The 19,572-nt window shown below is 37.6% G+C and overlaps 1 protein-coding gene across 3 annotated transcripts in view; it reads left to right on the top strand.

Moving 5' to 3' along the window:
• The window catches only part of TRIP4 (thyroid hormone receptor interactor 4), a 66,747-nt gene that overhangs the window by 29,456 nt on the left and 17,719 nt on the right, over positions 1–19,572 (top strand). For all 3 annotated transcript variants that reach the window (XR_006704055.1, XM_045447914.1, XM_045447915.1), the window contains 4 exons: positions 4,361–4,487; positions 7,878–8,065; positions 11,951–12,075; positions 13,455–13,546. Coding sequence is in view for 2 of the 3 variants with exons in the window: in XM_045447914.1 (XP_045303870.1) it covers positions 4,361–4,487; positions 7,878–8,065; positions 11,951–12,075; positions 13,455–13,546 (532 nt within the window). In the remaining variant the exon portion in view is untranslated. The remainder of the gene's footprint in view (positions 1–4,360; positions 4,488–7,877; positions 8,066–11,950; positions 12,076–13,454; positions 13,547–19,572) is intronic.

The raw sequence follows: 19,572 nt of genomic DNA, 5'->3' as shown, positions 1-19,572 counted from the left end.
TGGGATGATTGGCCACCAGCTTGGAAAAAATTGACATTCGATCTCTGTTTCATACCATACTGTGATAATAAGTTTGGCTAAATGGTTAAATGTAAAAGAGGTAAAAGGATCAGAAATAAATAAAGAAATGCAGGAGAATATAGATACAGTCTTGGTGTAATAAAGTTGTTTTTTTTTTTTTTAAGTTTGTTTATTTTTAGAGAGAGCATGAGTGCGTGTGTGGGCACAGGGAAATGGCAAAGAAAGGGAGAGACAGAGAATCCCAAGCAGGCCCTGTGCTGTCAGCACAGAACCCGACTCAGGGAGTCAGGGCTCCATCCCATGAACCATGAGACCATAACCTGACCTGAGATCAAGAGTCCAACACTTAGCTGTGTGAGCCACCCAGGCGTCCCATAGCTGTTTCTAAGCAAAATACACAACCCAGAAGACAAAAAGACGAGATGTCAAAAAAATGTTTTAATGTTACTTATTTTTTTGAGAGATAAAGAGTGTGCGTGGGGGAGGGGCAGAGAGAGAGGGAGGACACAGAATCCGAAGCAGGCTCCAGGCTCCGAGCTGTCACCACAGAGCCCTATGTGAGGCTCTACTGCACAACTGTGAGATCATGACCTAAGCTGAAGTCGGAAGCTCAACCAATTTAGCCACCCAGGTACCCCTAAGACGAGATATTTTAAATAAAGTAAAAAAATGCTACCAAGCTGAGAGAATATTTTAAACATTTTTAAGTCAAAAGAGGAAGATCTATAGTATGTAAAGACCTGCAAATTAAAAGAAACATACCAAACAATCCAGTAGAAAGACGAGCGAAGCCTAAGGACCATTTATAGGTGAAGAAATACAAATGACCAATAGAAATTAAAAAAAAAATTTTTTTTAAATGTTTCTTTATTTTTGAGAGAGAGAGAGACATAGTATAAGCAGGGGAGGGACAGAGAGAGAGGAAGACACAGAATCCAAAGGAGGCTCCAAGCTGTCAGCACAGAGCCTGATGCGGGGCTTGAGCTCACAGACCATGAGATCACGACCTGAGCTGAAGTCAGACACTTAACCGACTGAGCCACCCAGGCCTCCCGGCCAATAGAAATTTTTAAAAAAATGTTCAACTACTGGGGCGCCTGGGTGGCTCAGTCGGTTGAGTGTCCGACTTCAGCTCAGGTCACGATCTCACAGCTTGTGAGTTCGAGCCATGTGTCAGGCTCTGTGCTGACACCTCGGAGCCTGGAGCCTGCTTCAGATTCTGTGTCTCCCTCTCTCTCTGCCCCTCCCCACTCGCATTCTGTCTCTCTCTCAAAAATAAATAAACATTAAAAAAAAATTTTTTTTTTAAAGTTCAACTAGGGGCATATGGCTGGCTCAGTCAGAAGAGCATGTGACTCTTGATCTTGGGGTTCTGGGCTCAAGTCCCATCTTGGGTGTACAGATTACTTAAATAAAACTTTAAGCAATAAATAAATAAAATGTTCAACTAGTTATAAGGGAAATGGAGATTTTAAAACAATGTATCATTAAATTGGCTGAAATAAAAAATACATATATACAAAATACTACATGCATAGTCTGTGAGTATAGGAAAATGAATATGCTCTCTTACTGTGGATGGGACTATTAAAATGGTACAGCCTCAATGCCAAGAGTAAATCCTAATGTAAATTATGGATTTGGGGTGACAATGTGTCAGTGTAGGTTGATTAATTTTAACAAATGTACTACTGAAGTGAGGAATGACTGATAATGGGAAGGTATGGATGTGTGGAGTCAGGGAGCATATGAGAAATGTGTGAACCTTCTGTTCAGTTTTGCTGTGAACCTAAAACTGCTCTAAGAAATAAAGTCTCATGAAAAATTCCCATCATGGCCAATTTCAAGTTACCAACATGAAGTCACTGAACATAGAGTTCAGAGACATGTGTATTGGCTCCAGCATAGCACTGAAAAGAAAGCACAGGATCTTCCTGTTTTTTGTTTTGGAAATGGTGTCTGTCTGCCTGTATGTCTGTCTCTCTCTTTCTCTTTCTCTTCCTCCCTCCCTCTCCACCCCCCTTTCTATTTCTTTCTCTCTCTTCCTCTCTCCCTTTCCCTCTCCACCCCCTTTCTCTCTCTCTCTCTCCCTCACTGTCTCCCCCTCCATCCCCATCCCCTTCCCCTTCTCTTTCATTCTCTCCCTTCCCCTCATTCTCTCTCCCTCTCTCTTCCTCCTTCCCTCTTTGTCTCCCTCCCTCCCCATCCCTCCTTTCTCTTCTCATCCTCTCCCCACCCCTCTTTCTCTCTCGTTCTCTCCCCCCTCCCCCCCACCCCCCCACAATTGGATATTGGTAAACATAGTAATGCTTTCCACAAGGTTCACTTTTGGCCTTCTCTTTCGGATCTGCCAAATCCATTGTAGAATTTTCCTAAACAAAGGTTGTTCTCTCCATAAAAGAAATTCTACCACTAGCTTCAAAATAATTATTTGTTCTTACCTATTATGTATGTGATATGTAAACATAAAGAAAAAAAAGTAAAATTATTTTTTGGTGATGGGTTTAGGAATTTTTCTTTTTTTTCCCATTAATTTGTATTTTCCAGTTATAAATTGCCTTTATAATAATAAGTTATTTTTATGTTCAATAGAAAGTACATACAGCCCTTTAGAAGTTAAATTGGACAGTATCTCAAATTGTATCTTAAATTATGCATACTTTTTGACTTACCAGCTATAACCAGGTAGTAAGATACTAGTTTCTTCATCCCCTTCTCAACACTTAAAAAAAATATTTGCTCTTCTCACATATGAAAAATTGTATTTATTTTGTGAAAATTTTTATTTATATTTCTCTGTTTTGGTTGTATGCTGGTAAGTCTGAACATTCTAAAAATGTACTGATTAGCTACTTGTATTGCTTCTTGTATAGGTTCTAGAGTTGTAGGTACATTTACCATTTATTATATTTCAAAATTATTTCCTTCTTCAGATCCCACTGTCCCCACCCTATTTTATTTAGACTCCCCTCTTCCCTCAAAATTCTTGGTTTTTTTCTTCTTTCTTTCTTTCTCTCTCTCTTTTTTAGCTTTATACCTGTTGTGTTTCTGCTTTTTCCTTGGTTTGGAAATCTCTCCCACAATCTTTGCCTTTGAAATATCTACCTACTTGGTACAACACATGGGATTATAATAATAATCATTGTAATAACTCTCTCATAGTAGCACTACATCCTTCCATGTTTTGTTCATCATCTTCATAGCTATCTTAAACCTGCCATTTAGATTCAAAGCTTCTTGAAGGCAAGAACCATGTTTTCCATACCTTATTTAAGTCGCCTTGTGTATAAAAGATTCCTAACAAATATCTTTGGTCTTTTCTACTGGTAAAATCCTTTCATTATGTTGTGCCTCAGAATTATCATTATCCATAAACATTTGTCAAGCATCTGGCAGGGACATGGAGTATAGCAGTAGGTAATGTAGAGGTACTGGATAGGATAAGATACAGTTCCTCTAAGATCTGTGGTCTCCTACTGCCCTAGGATTAGTTCTACAGTCTTTAAATGGAAATCATCACATTCTTTTGTAAATTTAGAGCCAAAATAAATAGCAAACCATGGGCACAGGATAACATGGGATGTATGTGCTGTTTGTTTTTTAAAATATTTTTCAATATGTATTCATTTTTGAGAGAGAGAGAGACAGAGCATGAGTGGGGAGGGACAGAGAGGGAGACAAAGAATCCAAAACAGGCTCCAGGCTCTGAGCTGTCAGCACAGAGCCCAATGTGGGTATCGAACCCACAAACCGTGAGATCATGACCTGATCTCAACCTGAAGTTGGACCCTTAACCGACTGAGCCACCCAGGCACCCTGATGACTATTTAAATAGTAGGTGCTATAGGACTTCAGAGAAAGGAGTAAGCACTTTTGTGCTGGGCCAGTAGAGGACCTTACTACAACTTCTGGACCTTGAAACAAGGATAGAATCTAGGTCAGCCTGGAGGAGTGGAGAGGGCCTCCGGAGTGTGCAGAGGAGTAATGGAATGTGTTGAGTAAATAGGCTGCTATAGGATAAATACTCTGCTGTAGGTCAGACTATTTCTAGGCAGCTGTTCTAATCTTGGCATTTTTAGTAATCCTGTTAAACAGATGAATGATTGTAGTGTGCCCTACCTATTTTCTTAGTGTTCTGGAACTTTTACTAATTCATATTCCTTAGGGTTCTTGGAGTGAAGAGAAGGAAGTTGGTGATGGGGAGTAGGAAAGTTCATCCATGGACCCCTCTTTGAATTTCAAATTTTCTCATTGTTGAAGGATTTTATGTTGTGGTAAGTAAGGATATTCTGAGCATAGAACTTTACCAATTATTTCATCCTTTGGTTTGTCATCACAGACTAGATGAGACAATACAGGCAATTGCCAATGGAACCTTGAACCAACCACTCACCAAATTGGATAGATCTTCTGACGAGCCTTTGGGAGTTCTGGTGAATCCGAACCTGTACCAGTCCCCTCCCCAGGTTAGTGGACCTTTGCTGTAACTGGTAATGAGAGAAGTTTGGGCCCCGATATTTCTCCTTTCAAGTGTACCTCTTTCATAGGCTTTAGATATCAGTGTGCTTTTTCAACACACCCACTGACCTTATTTTCTGTCCCCAGTTTTTTCCATTTTTTTGCAATACTTCTTACAAGTTGGCCTGTATTATCTTCTGAGTATTTCCCAAGAGAGGGTTTTGTTAAGTAAGAGATTGAGACAATAATCCCATGGTTCTTTTGTTGATATTCTTTCTCTACCTTTTATAGAATATGGGTAGTCCCATAGAGTGGTGTTTTAAATTAATATGTTCATTGTTGTCATTCATTTTTCCATCATATCATTGAGCATCTATTATGTGCAATCATAATAGTAAGTGACAAACTGTATGTTGCTTCTGTCCTCAAAGAACTCATAGACTACTAGGGAGAAAAAAATCACATAAGCAGTTCTAATACAAATAGAGATATAAATAAAGTATGGTGGAAACCCAGAGAAGGGAAGTACCACTTCCAGTTGAGAATAAAAGAAGGTTTAATAGGGAAGCTACATTCATTAAAAGGAAATATCCAAGAAAATGGGTGTTTGGGGATGGTGGGGAAAAAAACATTCCAAGCAGACTGAACTGTAGGAATAAAGCATGGGTACACGAAAGCATGGCCTGTATATTTTAAAAAAAATGAATGTAGGCTGCATAGATAGTGGTTATCAAAGGGATTATCCTGAGAAACAGACTAAGGTTAGGTAGGTAGAACCAAATCACTAAAATGTTTAAATGTTTAGAAATTTTTCATATTTTTATTTTGTATATAAATGTGTGCCATAGAAGGTTCTTCCGCAAAGAGATATAATCAGAGCAGTGCTTTAAACAGCCTAACTGTAGGTACTTGTTCAGCACTTTACATATGCCAGCTTCTTTGCCAGGTGCTAGAAAATTAAAAGGTAAAGGCCCAGCTCCTATCCTTAAAGACTTAGTGGGGAAACATGTTTGAATACAAATAATTTGAATTCCTTAAGATAGTTGCATATAATACTATTTGTTAATTCTACTTCAATTAAAAAAAAGTGCAATGATAGACACCTGTTGTGCATAGAGTAGGACTTTAGGAAAGTGTTCATAAACACTCCAGGAGTCACAAAAGAAATAGTGTTTGAGAGAAGACTTACAGGATGAATAACAATTTTCAATGAGACAAATCTAGGGAGGAAATTCCAGGAAATTCATGTACAAAGGTTCAGCAGTTTAGGAGTATTGTAGGTTTGGTAGAACCAGAGGTAATTAAGTATTGTTAGAAGCTAAGATGAAAAAAAAAGTTGAGATGGACTAGTGGGTGTATTAGTTTCCTAGGGCAACCATAACAAAGTATCACAACTAGTTAGCTTAAGACAACAGCAATTTATTCTTTCACAGTTCCTTAACACCAAAATCAAGACGTTGGCAGGCCCACACATTCCCCGCAAAGGCTCTATAGGAGAATGCTTCCTTGCCTATTTGAGCTTCTCCTGGCCCCAAGCATCCCTTGGTTTATAGCGGGATCATTGAAATGTCTGCCTTCATCTTCACATGGTCTTCTTCCCTGTTTTTGTCTCTCTATGTGTTCTTTTTTTTTTCATAAGGACAGCAGTCATTGGATTTGGGGTCCACCCTAACCCAGTATGACCTAATCTTAATTTGATTACATCTGCAAAACTATTTCCACATAAGGTCACTTTCACGGGTTCTGGGTAGATGTAAATTTTAGGGGGGGATACTACTCAACCCAGAACAGTAGGCAACATCTTACCATGAAAGGCCTTATGTCTCATGCTAAGAAGTTTGGTTTTACTTCAAAGTAGGCAAAGAGAAGTCCTTAAAGGATTTTAGTTGAAGATTGGCATGACTTCCATGCCTGTATAGAGATTCGAGGGAGGAGTAAGACTAAAGCAGGGAATTTGCTAAGAAGGTTATTGCAGTAGTATATTGGGGAGCTGCTGAGGGCCCAGGTTAGTGTAGTAACACTAGTAGGACAGTAGAAAGTTACTTAAAGGCTAAAAATGTAGATGAGACCAGTTAGCAGGCTCTGTAATAATATTAGTGAAAGATAAGAGGTTAATTTGAGAAAGTGGATGTGGGAATAGAGAAACAGGTAATATAAACTATAACTGTAGTAGAGATAAAACAGTGAATGTGGACCTCAGAATTGTTCAAGTACCAACATGTTTATGAAATCACTTATTTCCCCTGTAATGGATGAGTCCTTCCTCTATATTCCCAGTTAAGGGCTTCTATCCCCAGGTATTTACTTAATTCTGCTTTATATTTTGGTTAGCTATTTATGTGTTTTTCTTCTACTAGGATCATAAGTGCCTTGAAAGAAAGAACTGTACCCTTTTTATACTTGATGTGCTTTTTACATGGTCAAGTACTGAATAAATGTTTGTGTTTTTTTTAAGATATGAAGCAGTTGATTAGAGTCATAAAATTATATTACATTAAGATTCTTAAAGATCAATTTAGTCCAACCCCATCATTTTATAATTGAGAAAACTGAAACCTTTAGAGGTTAAATGATTTCTTAGAGTGTCTAAACTACCACTCTAGTTTTTTCCCCCTATAAATTATCAAACAAGTCAAAAAATTAAGACAACTAACCAAAAACTTCATCTTAATAAAGACCTTTTTTTTTTTTTTTTTTTTTTTAAATTTTGAAGACTTTCAGTCTTCTTGTTCTGGAACAAACATGAATCTTTGTCATTCTGTGACAGAACTGCCAGGACACATCAGTTTTCTATATTACCACTGTCCTATAATTTTCTCTTCTCTTCATGTAATGGGGGGCTTGTTTCAGTAATTCTCCATCCTTTCTGTAAGAGACAGGTTGTTCCTTTCAGGGTAAGAGAGTATGTCTTGCATCCAACAATCATAACTACTGCCCCTGATAGCATCTGATTGGCTTTATCACGGTCCCAGCATGTGACTCTGCCTTTAAGCACATGAAAGGTGTGTGGACCAAAATTTGGAACCTTCATTTAATGCAATTATGTTGGGAAATTGTCCAGAATCCATTATGGATCATTAATAAGTTTATAGTAGAAGTAATTATAGACCTTATACCTGGTATGCTTGTTGTAATTTTGCTGGAATTAGGAATCTATGTATGGAGATTTCAGCATTCTAATTATCTTTTAAGATAGGACCTTGTTATCATATCTACAACTCCTTCTGAATTTATACCTACACCTTTTATGTCCTTGTTTCAAACAAAGGTGGGATAAACTTTAAGAAAATGTGCCCAGTATGATTTCCTCATTGTTAGCATTCATCTCATTTTGTATACCTACCCCAGGTTCTTCCCTTGTCAGACAGAACTGTATGTTTGGTTTCTTTTTTGTGTAGTGGATAGACCAGACAGGTGCAGCCTCACAGAAGAAGGCTTTCCATTCAGGAGGATCGGAACTAGAATTGAACTCCTATCGGCACCAGTTGCGAATCCAGGACCAAGAATTTCAGGAAGGCTTTGATGGTGGCTGGTGCCTCTCTATGCATCAACCCTGGGCTTCTCTGCTTGTCAGAGGGATCAAAAGGTAAGGACGGAAATGAATCTTGCCAGTGGAAGATTTTACAGTGACATAAACTTGATTTAGAATTGTGGATTAGAATTCATATTCTCCAATATAGTGACAATTTATAATACTCTTCAGCACATAGAACTTTAAGCAGTATATTCATGTTACTGATTTGGTAGTAGTGATTTTACTGAATAGCTTAAAAAAAACCTGAGGTTAGAAAGGCTAAGGATCCTAGTCATAAAAAAAGAATAAAATACCAGTTTTTCCATCTTCAGAAGGAAGTCTCTTGACAAAACTTCTCTTGGCTTTGCCTTTGGAATATAGTATTCAGTAACATTAATGGTTTGATCTTATTTGAAATGCAGTTTTTATGGCTATTTATTAATTTTTTTAAGACAACAGCCCAACTGTGTTTTTATTTCATATATCTATGTACTAATCTGACTAATCATATGAAAAACTACTTGTCTAGAAAAATGGGGGATTTAAGAGTTAAGTCACTTTATTACAAGGTTGAGTGGTTGTACCTATTCATGGTGGTTAGAACTTAATGTTCTATGGTTTCATGTTTCTTCTCAATTCAATTTTATTTTATTTTTTAATTTTTTTATTAAAAAAATTTTTTTTTAAGGTTTGTTAATTTTTGAGAAAGACAGAGTGTGAACCAGGGAGGGACAGAGAGAGAGAGGGAGACACAGAATCTGAAGCAGGCTCCAGCCTCTGAGCTTCAGTGCAGGACCCTATCCCACAAACTGTGAGATCATAACCTGAGCTGAAGTCAGACACTTAACTGACTGAGACACCCAGGTGCCCCTATTTTATTTTAAGTTTTTTATTTATTTTTGAGAGAGCTCAAGCGGGGGAGGGGCAGAGAGAAGGACAGAGGATCTGAAGCAGGCTCCGCACTGACAGCAGCAAGCCGGATGTGGGGCTTGAACTCATGAACCATGAGATCATGACCTGAGCTAAAGTTGGACGTTCAACCAACTAAGCCACCCAGGTGCCCCGCTTTTCAATTCAATTTTAAAAAATATTTTTTTTCAGTGCATCTGGCTGGCTCAGTTGGTAGAGCATGTGACTCTTGATCTTGGGGTTGTAAGTTAGAGCCCCACGTTGGGTATAAAGTTACTTAAAAATAAAATCTTTAAAAAAAAAAATAGTTTGCTTTTATAAATATAAATAGAAAATTGGAAAATACGGTGAAGTAGCTAGAAAGAGAAAGATCGCCTATAATCCCACCACTTAGAAACACCTACTTTTAGAATTTTAGAGGGCTTATTTATATTTATTTTCCTGTGCTGTTATATAGTGAGGTAATAAAATATATTTAGTATTTTACTTCTTTCACTTATCATTACAACATACTCGCTTTCCCTTTTTTTCCAGTTTTATTACAATGTAATTAACAAATAACATTGTATTAGTTTAAGTTATACAACATAATGATTTGATATATGTATATATTTTTAAATGGCTGCCTCAGTAAGTTTAGTTAATATCCTTTACCTCACATAGTCACAAATTTTTTGTTTCTTGTTGTGAGAACTTTTAATATCTATTCTCTTAGCAGCTTTTAAATATACAGCACAGTATTGTTAACTATAGTCACCGTGCTGTACATTACTTCCCCAGGACTTACTTATCTAATACCTCAAAGTTTTGACTATTTTTACCCATTTACCTCTGGCAACCACCACTTTTTTCTCTCTATGAGTTTGTTTTTTTTCAGAGTCTGCATATAAGTGAGATCATACAGTATTTGTCTTTTTTGTCTGATTTGGCACAATGCCATCAAGATCTGTTGTAAATAAAATGGCAGGATTTCCTTTATTTTTATGGCTGAATAATATTCCATTATGTATATATACCACATTTTCTTAATCCATTCATCCATCAGTGGGCATTTGGTTGTTTCCACATCTTGGCTATTATAAATAATATTGCAGTGAATTTGAGGATGCAGATATCTTTTGTTCCTTTTTATTTTATCTATTAGAATTTACTATGCCTGACAGTGTCCTAACTCATAACAGTAGTAATATACTTAAATAAATTTTTGCAGTTCTAAAAGCAGCAGTAGCTCTATAAAATAGATAAGGCCAGTATTATTACAGTCTTGCACAAATGAGGACACTTACGTAAGGGCACTTTATAGATAAAGTAGCTTTCTCTGAATTAAAAGCTAGTTAGTGGCAGAGATGGAACTTGAGCTCAAGTTTTTAGTGTTTTTTTCCAGTCTTACTGTGTAAGTTTCAGTCATTTGTCTTCTGAAAGAAAATTTTTTATTGGCATTTAGTATCAATCATTTCTACTTTGGTGTATTCATTATTAGCTGTGATTTCCTTCTTTCATTACGGTGCATTGTCATTTTTCTCCCTTCTTGAAGGTTAGGTCTTCTTGCTTTGGTTTGTAATTGCTTTTTAGTTCATGTGTGTAATGCCATTAGAACAAATGCATGTGAATCTGCTTCTGCTCCAGGGCAACTAGACCCTCAGGTATCTGTTCTTACTCAGTTTTCTACAATTTGGGTGTCTTTTCCCTCTTCCAAAGCAGAAAACTAAACAGCTCGCTTTCTGCTGAGAGAATCAGAATGTTTACATTTCTCTCCTGTTTTGGATCTATATTCTTCAGATTTTGTTACTGAAAAGAACAGATGAGCAACATCCAGCTCACAATCGCTAATCCCACAGAAATAAAATGAATGATTCTGCCACATTTGTGAGACCATTTTCCCAATAACCCTTCAGATTATTTGGTGTGGAGGGAAGAACGATACTGATTAGTTCTTCATTTTTTGATCACCTGCTATGTATGTGCCTGGCACTATTTCAGTTCATCTATATTGGAAAATGAAGGATATGAGAAATTCCCTATTTCCCATTGTAAGAATAGTGTAATAGGAGTATATTATCAAGGTATTTTATTTGATTGGAACTAAAAGAGAAACTTCCTTTTTTTTTCTTTTTACTTATTTATTTTTTGAGTATAGTTGACACACAATGTTACATTAGTTGCAGGTAGACAGCTTAGTGATTTGACAAGTTTATATACATTATGCTGTGTTCACCATAAGTATAGCTACCATCTGTCCCGTTACATTGCTATTATAATATTTTATTCATTATGCTGTGCTTTTTATTACCGTGACTTAACTCATTCTATAACTGGAGTCCTGTATCTCCCTTTCTCCTTCACTCATTTTGCCCAACCTCCCATCCCCCAGGAATATCTTTTTATAACCCTTGGAGAGTAATTAAGTTCTCTTGGATGCATTGTTATTCCATCTAAAGATTCTTTCAAACTAGTCAAATTGTTTAATTGTTTACAAAGAACATAATCCTTTATAAAATACTTAGAAAATATAAATGAATATGGTTGCAATTTAAAGAGTGAAGATGATAAACATTTTTATTTACTTAAATTCTATAAAGTGACAACTATAAAAGTACTATTCTTAGAGATTTGTGTGTTGGTGAAGATTTTTCTGTTAGGTTAGAAAACGATTAACAAATCTTCCAAGAAAAAGTTAGCCCGTGACTCAAAGAACATCAAGGATTTCCTTTGTGTGGAACAGTTTGGATGCCTTAAAAGTGTAAGATTTAAATGGTGGAAGTCACAAGGCTAGTGAAAGATACAAGTCTGACTTACAGAGATGGAGTTAAAAATAGGACCTGAAAGAGATCATTGTCTTTATTCTGATGATAGGAAAAGCTAGAGAACAGGGTTCATACTCCATATAAGGGTATTGTGTTATAATTATGTTTTTCACACAAAATACCCCTCTGTGTGAGATATCTTCTATAGATCTCTTGGTTTAGCTGGGTGATTTGCTATATTAGATGAGATCCTGTGGGACACTAGAATTTAGATCCTTTCTACTAAATTTGTAATTTTTTTAAGGGTGGAGGGCAGAAGTTGGTACACTCCTCACAGAGGACGTCTTTGGATAGCAGCCACAGCCAAAAGACCCTCCCCTCAAGAAGTCTCAGAACTCCAGACTACATATCGTCTTCTTCGTGGGAAAGGTGACAGACATATATTCTCCATTCAGTATTACTTGATGGAAAGGAAAGAAGTTCATCTTCTTTTACCCCCTTCCTCCTCTTTTTTTTTTGGGGGGGGGGGGGTGGAGAGGGAAGTAGATGAGAGGGACTTTAATCTTTGTGTACGTTTGTTTGTTTAGCGGCAAACCTGGGCGAATGTTCAAAGCATTCATTCATCAAACAGTGCAAATAAAAATATCAGTTCCCAGGGCGTATGGCTGGCTCAGTCAGTTAAGCATCTGACTCTTGATTTCAGCTCAGGTCATGATCTCACCGTTCGTGGGTTCAGCCCCCACGTCGGACTCTGCTCTGGCAGCGACTAGCCTGCTTGGCATTCTTTCTGTCTCTCCCTTTCTCTCTGCCCTCCATTGCTCACACCTGCTGTCTCCTCTCTTTCAAAATAAATAAATAAACATTAAAAAATATGCCTATCAGTTCCCAAGACCAGAAATCAACCAACTAGTTTTAATTTAATATAAGAAAATTTTCTTTTTTAAAAAATTTTTAACTGTGAGAGTGTAATGACTTTTATAAACTCTGGGATCTTTAGATTGGGAAGAACAACCACAATAAGAATTTTTTGAGGGGACTGACCCAAATAAACATCTGCTATGGGATTTGGACAGGTCAGAGTTGGTTGACTTAACCATTATATTTTGGGAATTACCCCCAGGCACACCATATTTGGATCCAAAAAAACTGTTTCTCTTAGATGTCTTGTTTTTCTTCCTCTTATCTAACTCATACACTTGTTTTGAAGGTAGAATGAGAGGATGATTATAGAACTACCTTTAAAAGTTTTAAGGAAACCAAAACTTGAGGAATCAAAGGTGCTTGTTTCCTTAAAAGCACAATGTTTTGACTGATATGACTAGCTTGTTTTAAATTTATGTTCTGTCATTCTTTTTTTCTCTCTCTCTCTCTCTCTCCCCCCGTGTTCTGTCATTCTTAAATGTTTTACTACACTTTTTGGTTTTTCTCTTCACAGCTGTAGCTTGTTTCCAAAACCCATCACCACCAAACTCCAGGTTAATCCAATTGAGTATAGGTGGAATGATTTTTTTGGAGTGAAGTTGTAGGGTCCTTGAACTTTTTTTGGAGTGAAGTTGTAGGGTTCTTGAACTTTGATGGTGTAAGGGTAATTTTTTTTATAGCTTAGAATGTAGATAGTGGACTATGCCAGACACTCACTAAATTTGTTGCTAAAATGCAAACACTTGTGCTAAATAAAAACCTCATTGTTTTTCTGTGTCTATAGTAGGTAATAGAGATAGTGATTTGTTCAGAATTGGAAACAGATTTGTGAGTTTCAGGGGAACAAAAAGGAGATATAGCTGATGCTTCTCTTATTCTTGATTCAGATGTGGAATTTCCCAACGACTATCCATCAGGTTGTCTTCTGGGCTGTGTGGACCTCATTGACTGCTTGTCCCAGAAGCAGTTTAAGGAACAGGTAGGTAAAGTATACTTCTCTTGGACACAGGCTTAGTTTGCCACCATAGTTGACTTGTAAATCCTTCAATACAGAATATCGTGCTGATAGTAAGGTGATAGCAACTGAATTTAGACATGTGAGGATAATCTTTTCATAGGGAAATACTGGACAGATACAAGACCAGTGCAGAAACAGAAAAACTAGTGATTGTTCTGGTTTCTAATACATGTACATTTCTGCATAAAAAGCTATTTCCCCAGTCAAGCTAACAAATAAAGGGTCCTCACCTTTCATAAAACTTTGCTGCTTTTGGTAAAGATACCCTCCATTGTCCTTTGAATTATTTCAATTAGGTGGTAAGGATGATAGGATTTGTTATTATTGTGGAAGATTTGGTTCAAGCCAGAGAATTCATGATAGGCAAGTAAGTTTGAATTCTGATTTCTGATTGCCTGGACTGTGCCATATTTGGGGAGTGTATATGCGAGGGAGTATGTGCACACATGTGTATGTATGTATTTTTATTTCTTTTGATCGTTGAAGGTTGAACTGACATAACTAGATTTCATTTTTGAGCAGCAGAGGGAGCCGAAAGACTTTAGCTTCATTGGAGAACGCCTGAAATTTTAGAGCTGTATGTTTAGACTCAGACTAGCAGAATCCAAAATGGCAAAGTGTATCCTTGAAGCCTGTAGAGTCTTACCTAACAGTATGGTTTTCCTGTACTTTCAACAATTGCTTTAGGCAACCACTGTACTTAGGAAAATGTTTTTCAGCTTAATTTTTCTCAGTAAACTCTTTGTTTTCCAGATCTATTTGCCTTTTGATAACATTATTACTGTTGTAAAAACTCCTTTTAGGGAGCCTGGGTGGGTCAATCAGTTGAGCGTCTGACTCTTGATTTTGGCTTAGGTCATGATCTCACAGTTTGTGGGCTTGAGCCCCACATCAGGCTCTGCTTTGACGGGGTTCTGCGCTGGCAGTGTGGATCCTGCTTGGGATTTCTTTCCTGTCTCTGCCCCTCTCCTGCTTGTGAGCTCATGCAAGCGCACACGCTCTCTCTCTCTCTCTCTCTCTCTCTCTCTCTCTCTCTTTCTAAATAAGTAAATAAATAAATAACTTAAAAAACCAACCTGATCCTATCTATCTTACCCTCTCTACCCTTTCCTCACAGATTTTAGCCAGTAATTATCCCTCTAGTTTTCTTTCATTTTCTTGTGGATTGCCTCCTTAGCTCTTCTCTGATTACTTTATGTATAGGAGTACAATGCATGCATTTTGGCATGGATTTGACCCCTAGCCTTTTGTTCTGAACCTTACTACCTAATTCAGACCTAGGCAAAATCATGGACATGTGGAGACCCTTTTTTCCACACCGTTGTACCTGTGCTTCCATGGGCCTTTTGCCCATTTCCCCAGTATCTTCTTTCCTCTCTTTTTCTCCCTTTTTTTTTTCAGTCTAGAAGTAACAGTTATAAAAATTGCTTACATTGGTGTAGGCCTTATAGTTTTAAAGACTGTCACAGGCATTAATAGCTTAGGATGAGTTAATATGTTATCAGTATATTTTCTTCATAGGATGTCTGCATTCTTAAAGGGAAATCAGGGTACCTGGTGGCTCAGTTGGTTGAGCGTCCAGCTCTTGGTTTGAGCTCAGGTCATGATTTCATGGTTCATGGGTTCAGGCCCCATGTTGGGATTCTCTCTCTGCTGCTCCCTTGCTTGCACGTGTGCACACATGCTTGCTCTCTCTCTCTCTTTCTCTTAAAATAAATAAACCTATTTTTAAAAGTTAAAAAAAATTTCAAAAGGGGAATCTGGAGCATCTGGTATGTGGGTGGTGGGGTTTGGCAAAGGGCCTTCCTTTATTTTTTTATTTGTCCATCAAGCAAACCACCATCTGATACAAGGTCAAATGATTTCAATCACTAGACAGCCAGTCTTCTTCCTTCCACAAAATGTGTAGAGAAGGGTAGGAAACAGTAATCCTAGTCTGTGGAGTACAGCAAGCTTATGGGAGTTAGAAATCTAATTGACAAATCTTTTTTGGTTTCTCATGGATACTTCTCTTTCAGGTCAGCATGATACTCCTCCTTGAGCTTAGATTCTGTCTTTTATCCTGAGGATGCTGAGGGCAGCACATAGAAGTGTAGGAATCCTTCCATATGTTCCCAGCTGGAGGTCCTGGCAACTCTCCTTATGAATTTCTCTGGTATATGTCATTAGAATATCTCCAAATGCCAGAAGCCAGTAGGCTTCATCAAATAGGAATCCCTTACTCATTTTCCCTATGGTCAGCTTTTTTGGTGCTTTTCCCCACTGTTTCTTTTCTTTGGGGGTAGCTCATGAATGTATGCAGAATTGATATTAGTCTTATTTGGGGATTATTTATTAGATAAAGATCTTTTAAAAGTTGTAGCTTTGGTATTTGGCTGCCTTTCGGAAAATGTCTCAAGCGTCTTTGGTAATCTACCTGTCTTTGTGTGAGCTGTGGTTCTGTGATGTTAGTAATGTGATTGCCTAGTCTGTTTTACAAACCTTACTCTCATTACTGTAAGAATGAGTTGAAAGTTTAGGAATAATAGCCCTAGACTAGCATTTCCCAAACTCTTCCATGTATAGGTGTTCTCTGGGGAAATAAAAACAGGGGGAGGTGGTTCTGAATGGACACATACATTTGGAAAATGTATTTGTATCAGACAAATGTGTTTGTTTACTGTAGACCTTCTCAGAGACCTTAATATGCTAGTGTGCATTATGACTCTCTGATACAACTGTCTGTTACGTCTAATGGACACAACATACAGTGTCAAACTTTTCGACCATAAATCCCCTCCCCCTACCTCATACACACTACCTACTTTCATACTGCAGAACTGGTATCTTGTATATACAGCTAAGAAAGTGCTAGCCTAAGTATGTTTGGTTTTCTTTTATTGTCATAGGTCATCTCACTGAGGGAGAATCATACAGGAAACAATTTCTTGACCTATGTCTTCTTTCTGCACCTTTACACTCATTTTTCATTACCCAGCTGAATGACATTTTCTTTGAAAACCAATGTAGATCTAGTAGTTTTTATTTCAACTGAAACTAATCTCATGTGTGACTTGGACCACATTTTACTTCTCCATCTTGTTCCTTTTTCCTTCCCCAAAGAAACTCAGTAACTTACTTCCTGACCTCACATTCTTGGCCTTTCTTTGATAAGTTAAAATATACTAAGCCCTCACTATTTTTGGCATAATGTGATCATTTAGTCTCTTTAAAAAAAAGTTTTATTAGAGGTTGTTTAAAATCAAGTACACTATACTCTAAGTGATTTTTTAAAATATGTGCTTAAAATGCTTTGCCCTGAGCTAAGAACTCGTCTTCCTTTTATCTTCTAAGAGTAGTATGGCTGGCATGGCCAATTTGTGCCAGAAGAAAATCCCACTAGACCCTCAGCCCTCTGAGTAATGGCAGGGAATCAACCTAGACAAGACAAGAATGATGCAGCAAAGGCTGTGGGCTCAACTCAGGAGAGAAAGGTAGATGAGAGCCATCTAGTTACAACTTCTCCTGTATTCCCCTGGAAGGAGCCCATGCAGTTTGCCAGCACTTTATCTGCCAGCAGCAGATGTAAGCTCTCAAAAACAGCAGGGAGGATGTTGACTGCAACAATGCATCAAGGCTGTGGTTTGTAACCTCAATAGTAAGGCAGTTAAAACTCTTTTTTTTTTTTTAACAAAGACATTTTGATTGCCAAATCCATAACCATTAGCAGCTGTGGTTTGAACAGTTCTCTAGACCTAACAAGTTTTCAAACAGAAAGTTGAGTTGGTGGCTTTTGTTTCTACTTGTCTATGTTGTATTTGGGCTATTTATATCTCTGCCTTCAATAGAAAATCTGATTTGTCTGAAATCTCCAAGGTCATTGATTATTCCATTTCTTCTGACTAAATCCATTCCTCTCCTGCCAGTTTACTGACCCTTCAGTCCGTTTGATCGTATGGCTTTTATAATAGCCAAGACCCTATCTTTAAAGAGTTATGCTGAAGCAGTTCTGCTGGGTGCCTATATAACTGACATTAGCAATAGAATTGAAGTCTTCATTGGGGTAGAGAGTATTATTTGGTCCTTCTCCTATAAGGGTATCCAAGCAATACAGATCATCAGGAAGGTTTGCAAAAATCATGTGTGGAAATCATCAGCTTCTATCATCAATCAATGGATTGTCTGTAGGTCTGAGAGGTGAGAAATTAGAGAATGAAGGAAGTGATAGTTAGTATTCAACCCAGATAACAGCCTTGAAAAATGCAGTATCCCCAAATTTTCTTTTTCTTTTTCTTTTTCTTTTTTTTTGAAAGTTCTGTGCCCAGCATGGGGCTTGAACTCACAACCCCAAGATCAAAAGTCACATTCTTTACTGGCTGAGCCAGCCAGGCACCCCCACAAACTCTTTCTTTTTTTCTTTCTTTCTTTGTATGTATGTATGTATGTATGTATGTATGTATGTATATTTATTCATTATTGAGAGACAGACACAGAGCTCGAGCATGGGAGGGGCACAGAGAAGGGGAGACAAAGAATCCAAAGCAGGCTCCAGGCTCCGAGCTGCCAGCACAGAGCTCGATGCGGGGCTTGAACTCACAAACGGCAAGATCATGACCTGAGCCGAAGTTGGACGTCCAACCAAGTGAGCCACCCATGTGCCCCTACTTTCTTTTAAAATATGTGAAAATGTCCTCTGTCATACTGAGAAAACCTGCATATTTATAGACCTAAAATGTGGATTTCTAAGGGATCATGAGGGCTGTGTCAGAGACCCAACAAAGAGGGGAACTGTGTGTCTGCCACAACTAGCCTAACCCTAGGCTGTTCTTTAAAAGTACAGCTTACTTGAGTGAAACAGGGAACATATTTTCAGAATTCTCATGAAGACTAGAATATTTACTGGAATTTCTAGGTCAGAGCAGACTATCTTTAAAGTTGTTTTGTAATCTGGGTGTCAAATGCCTACTTGCTGAGTTGAACACAACCATGTATATTTTTTTATATTCCAGAAAGCATTTTGCTTTCCTTTGTACTTATCCCGAAAAGAGGAGGGGAACGTTAACCCTTGTTTATACATTTATGTAAATTCTTTAATGTTTTTACCTTTTCATCTGAAAACAAACCTATAACTCTTAAGGTTTTCTTAAGTATTTATCAGTAAATATTTGAGTGCCTACCATAAATCAGACATTGTTTTAGACACTACAAGAAACAAAAAGATGAATTAGCCATGGGGTCTGTCCTCAGGGTGTTTAAAAGACTACTAGATAGGTAAAATATGTATGTAAACAAAGAAAAACAAAATAAAAAGCAAGGATAACTGTCTTGAAAAGTAGAGTGTCTCTGAGGAATTTAAAGGACAGAAAAGTTGCTTCTAGCTAGAAGGGACCCCAAAAGACTTTATTAAGAATATGGCTTTTTGGGCTGCCTGGGTGGCTCAATCAGTTAAGTATCTGACTCTAGATTTTGGGTAAGGTCATGATCTCTGTTAATGATGATTAACTCCGTCATGATCTGAGTTTAAGCCTTCTTTGTCAGCTCAGAGCCTGCTTGGAATTCTCTCTCCCTCTCTTTCTGCCCCTTTCTCATACTCTATCACACTTTCTCAACATAAATAAATAAATTAAAAAAAAAAAAGAATATGGTTTTTGAATTAGCCTTGAAAGGTAATAATAATAAAATCTATCACTTTGTGATCAGCTGTTATATACAAGGCCTATTATGTATGTTATTTTCTTATCCTCACAACCACTTCAAGCAAAGTATCGTTGTCCCTCTTTTAAAGAGAAGAGAATTCAAGACAGAGAGTTAAAGTAATTTGCATAGTGTCAGTCAGTAAATGGTAGAATTGGGATTGCTGTTCAGGTCTTCCTACTTAGTTGATAAGAAAAGCATATTCCAAGGAGGAGGAGGAGTGTGAGGTGGGAAGTTAGGGGCCTGTCCAGAGAATAATAGCAAACCAGTTTGTTGAGAGACGAGTATGGGAGAAGAAGAGGAAGAAGCAGCAA

This window comes from Leopardus geoffroyi, chromosome B3, assembly GCF_018350155.1.
Source record: "Leopardus geoffroyi isolate Oge1 chromosome B3, O.geoffroyi_Oge1_pat1.0, whole genome shotgun sequence".
Lineage (NCBI taxonomy): Eukaryota > Metazoa > Chordata > Mammalia > Carnivora > Felidae > Leopardus > Leopardus geoffroyi.
Note: the sequence above shows the minus strand (reverse complement) of the source record. Positions and strands in the feature narration are given on the sequence as shown.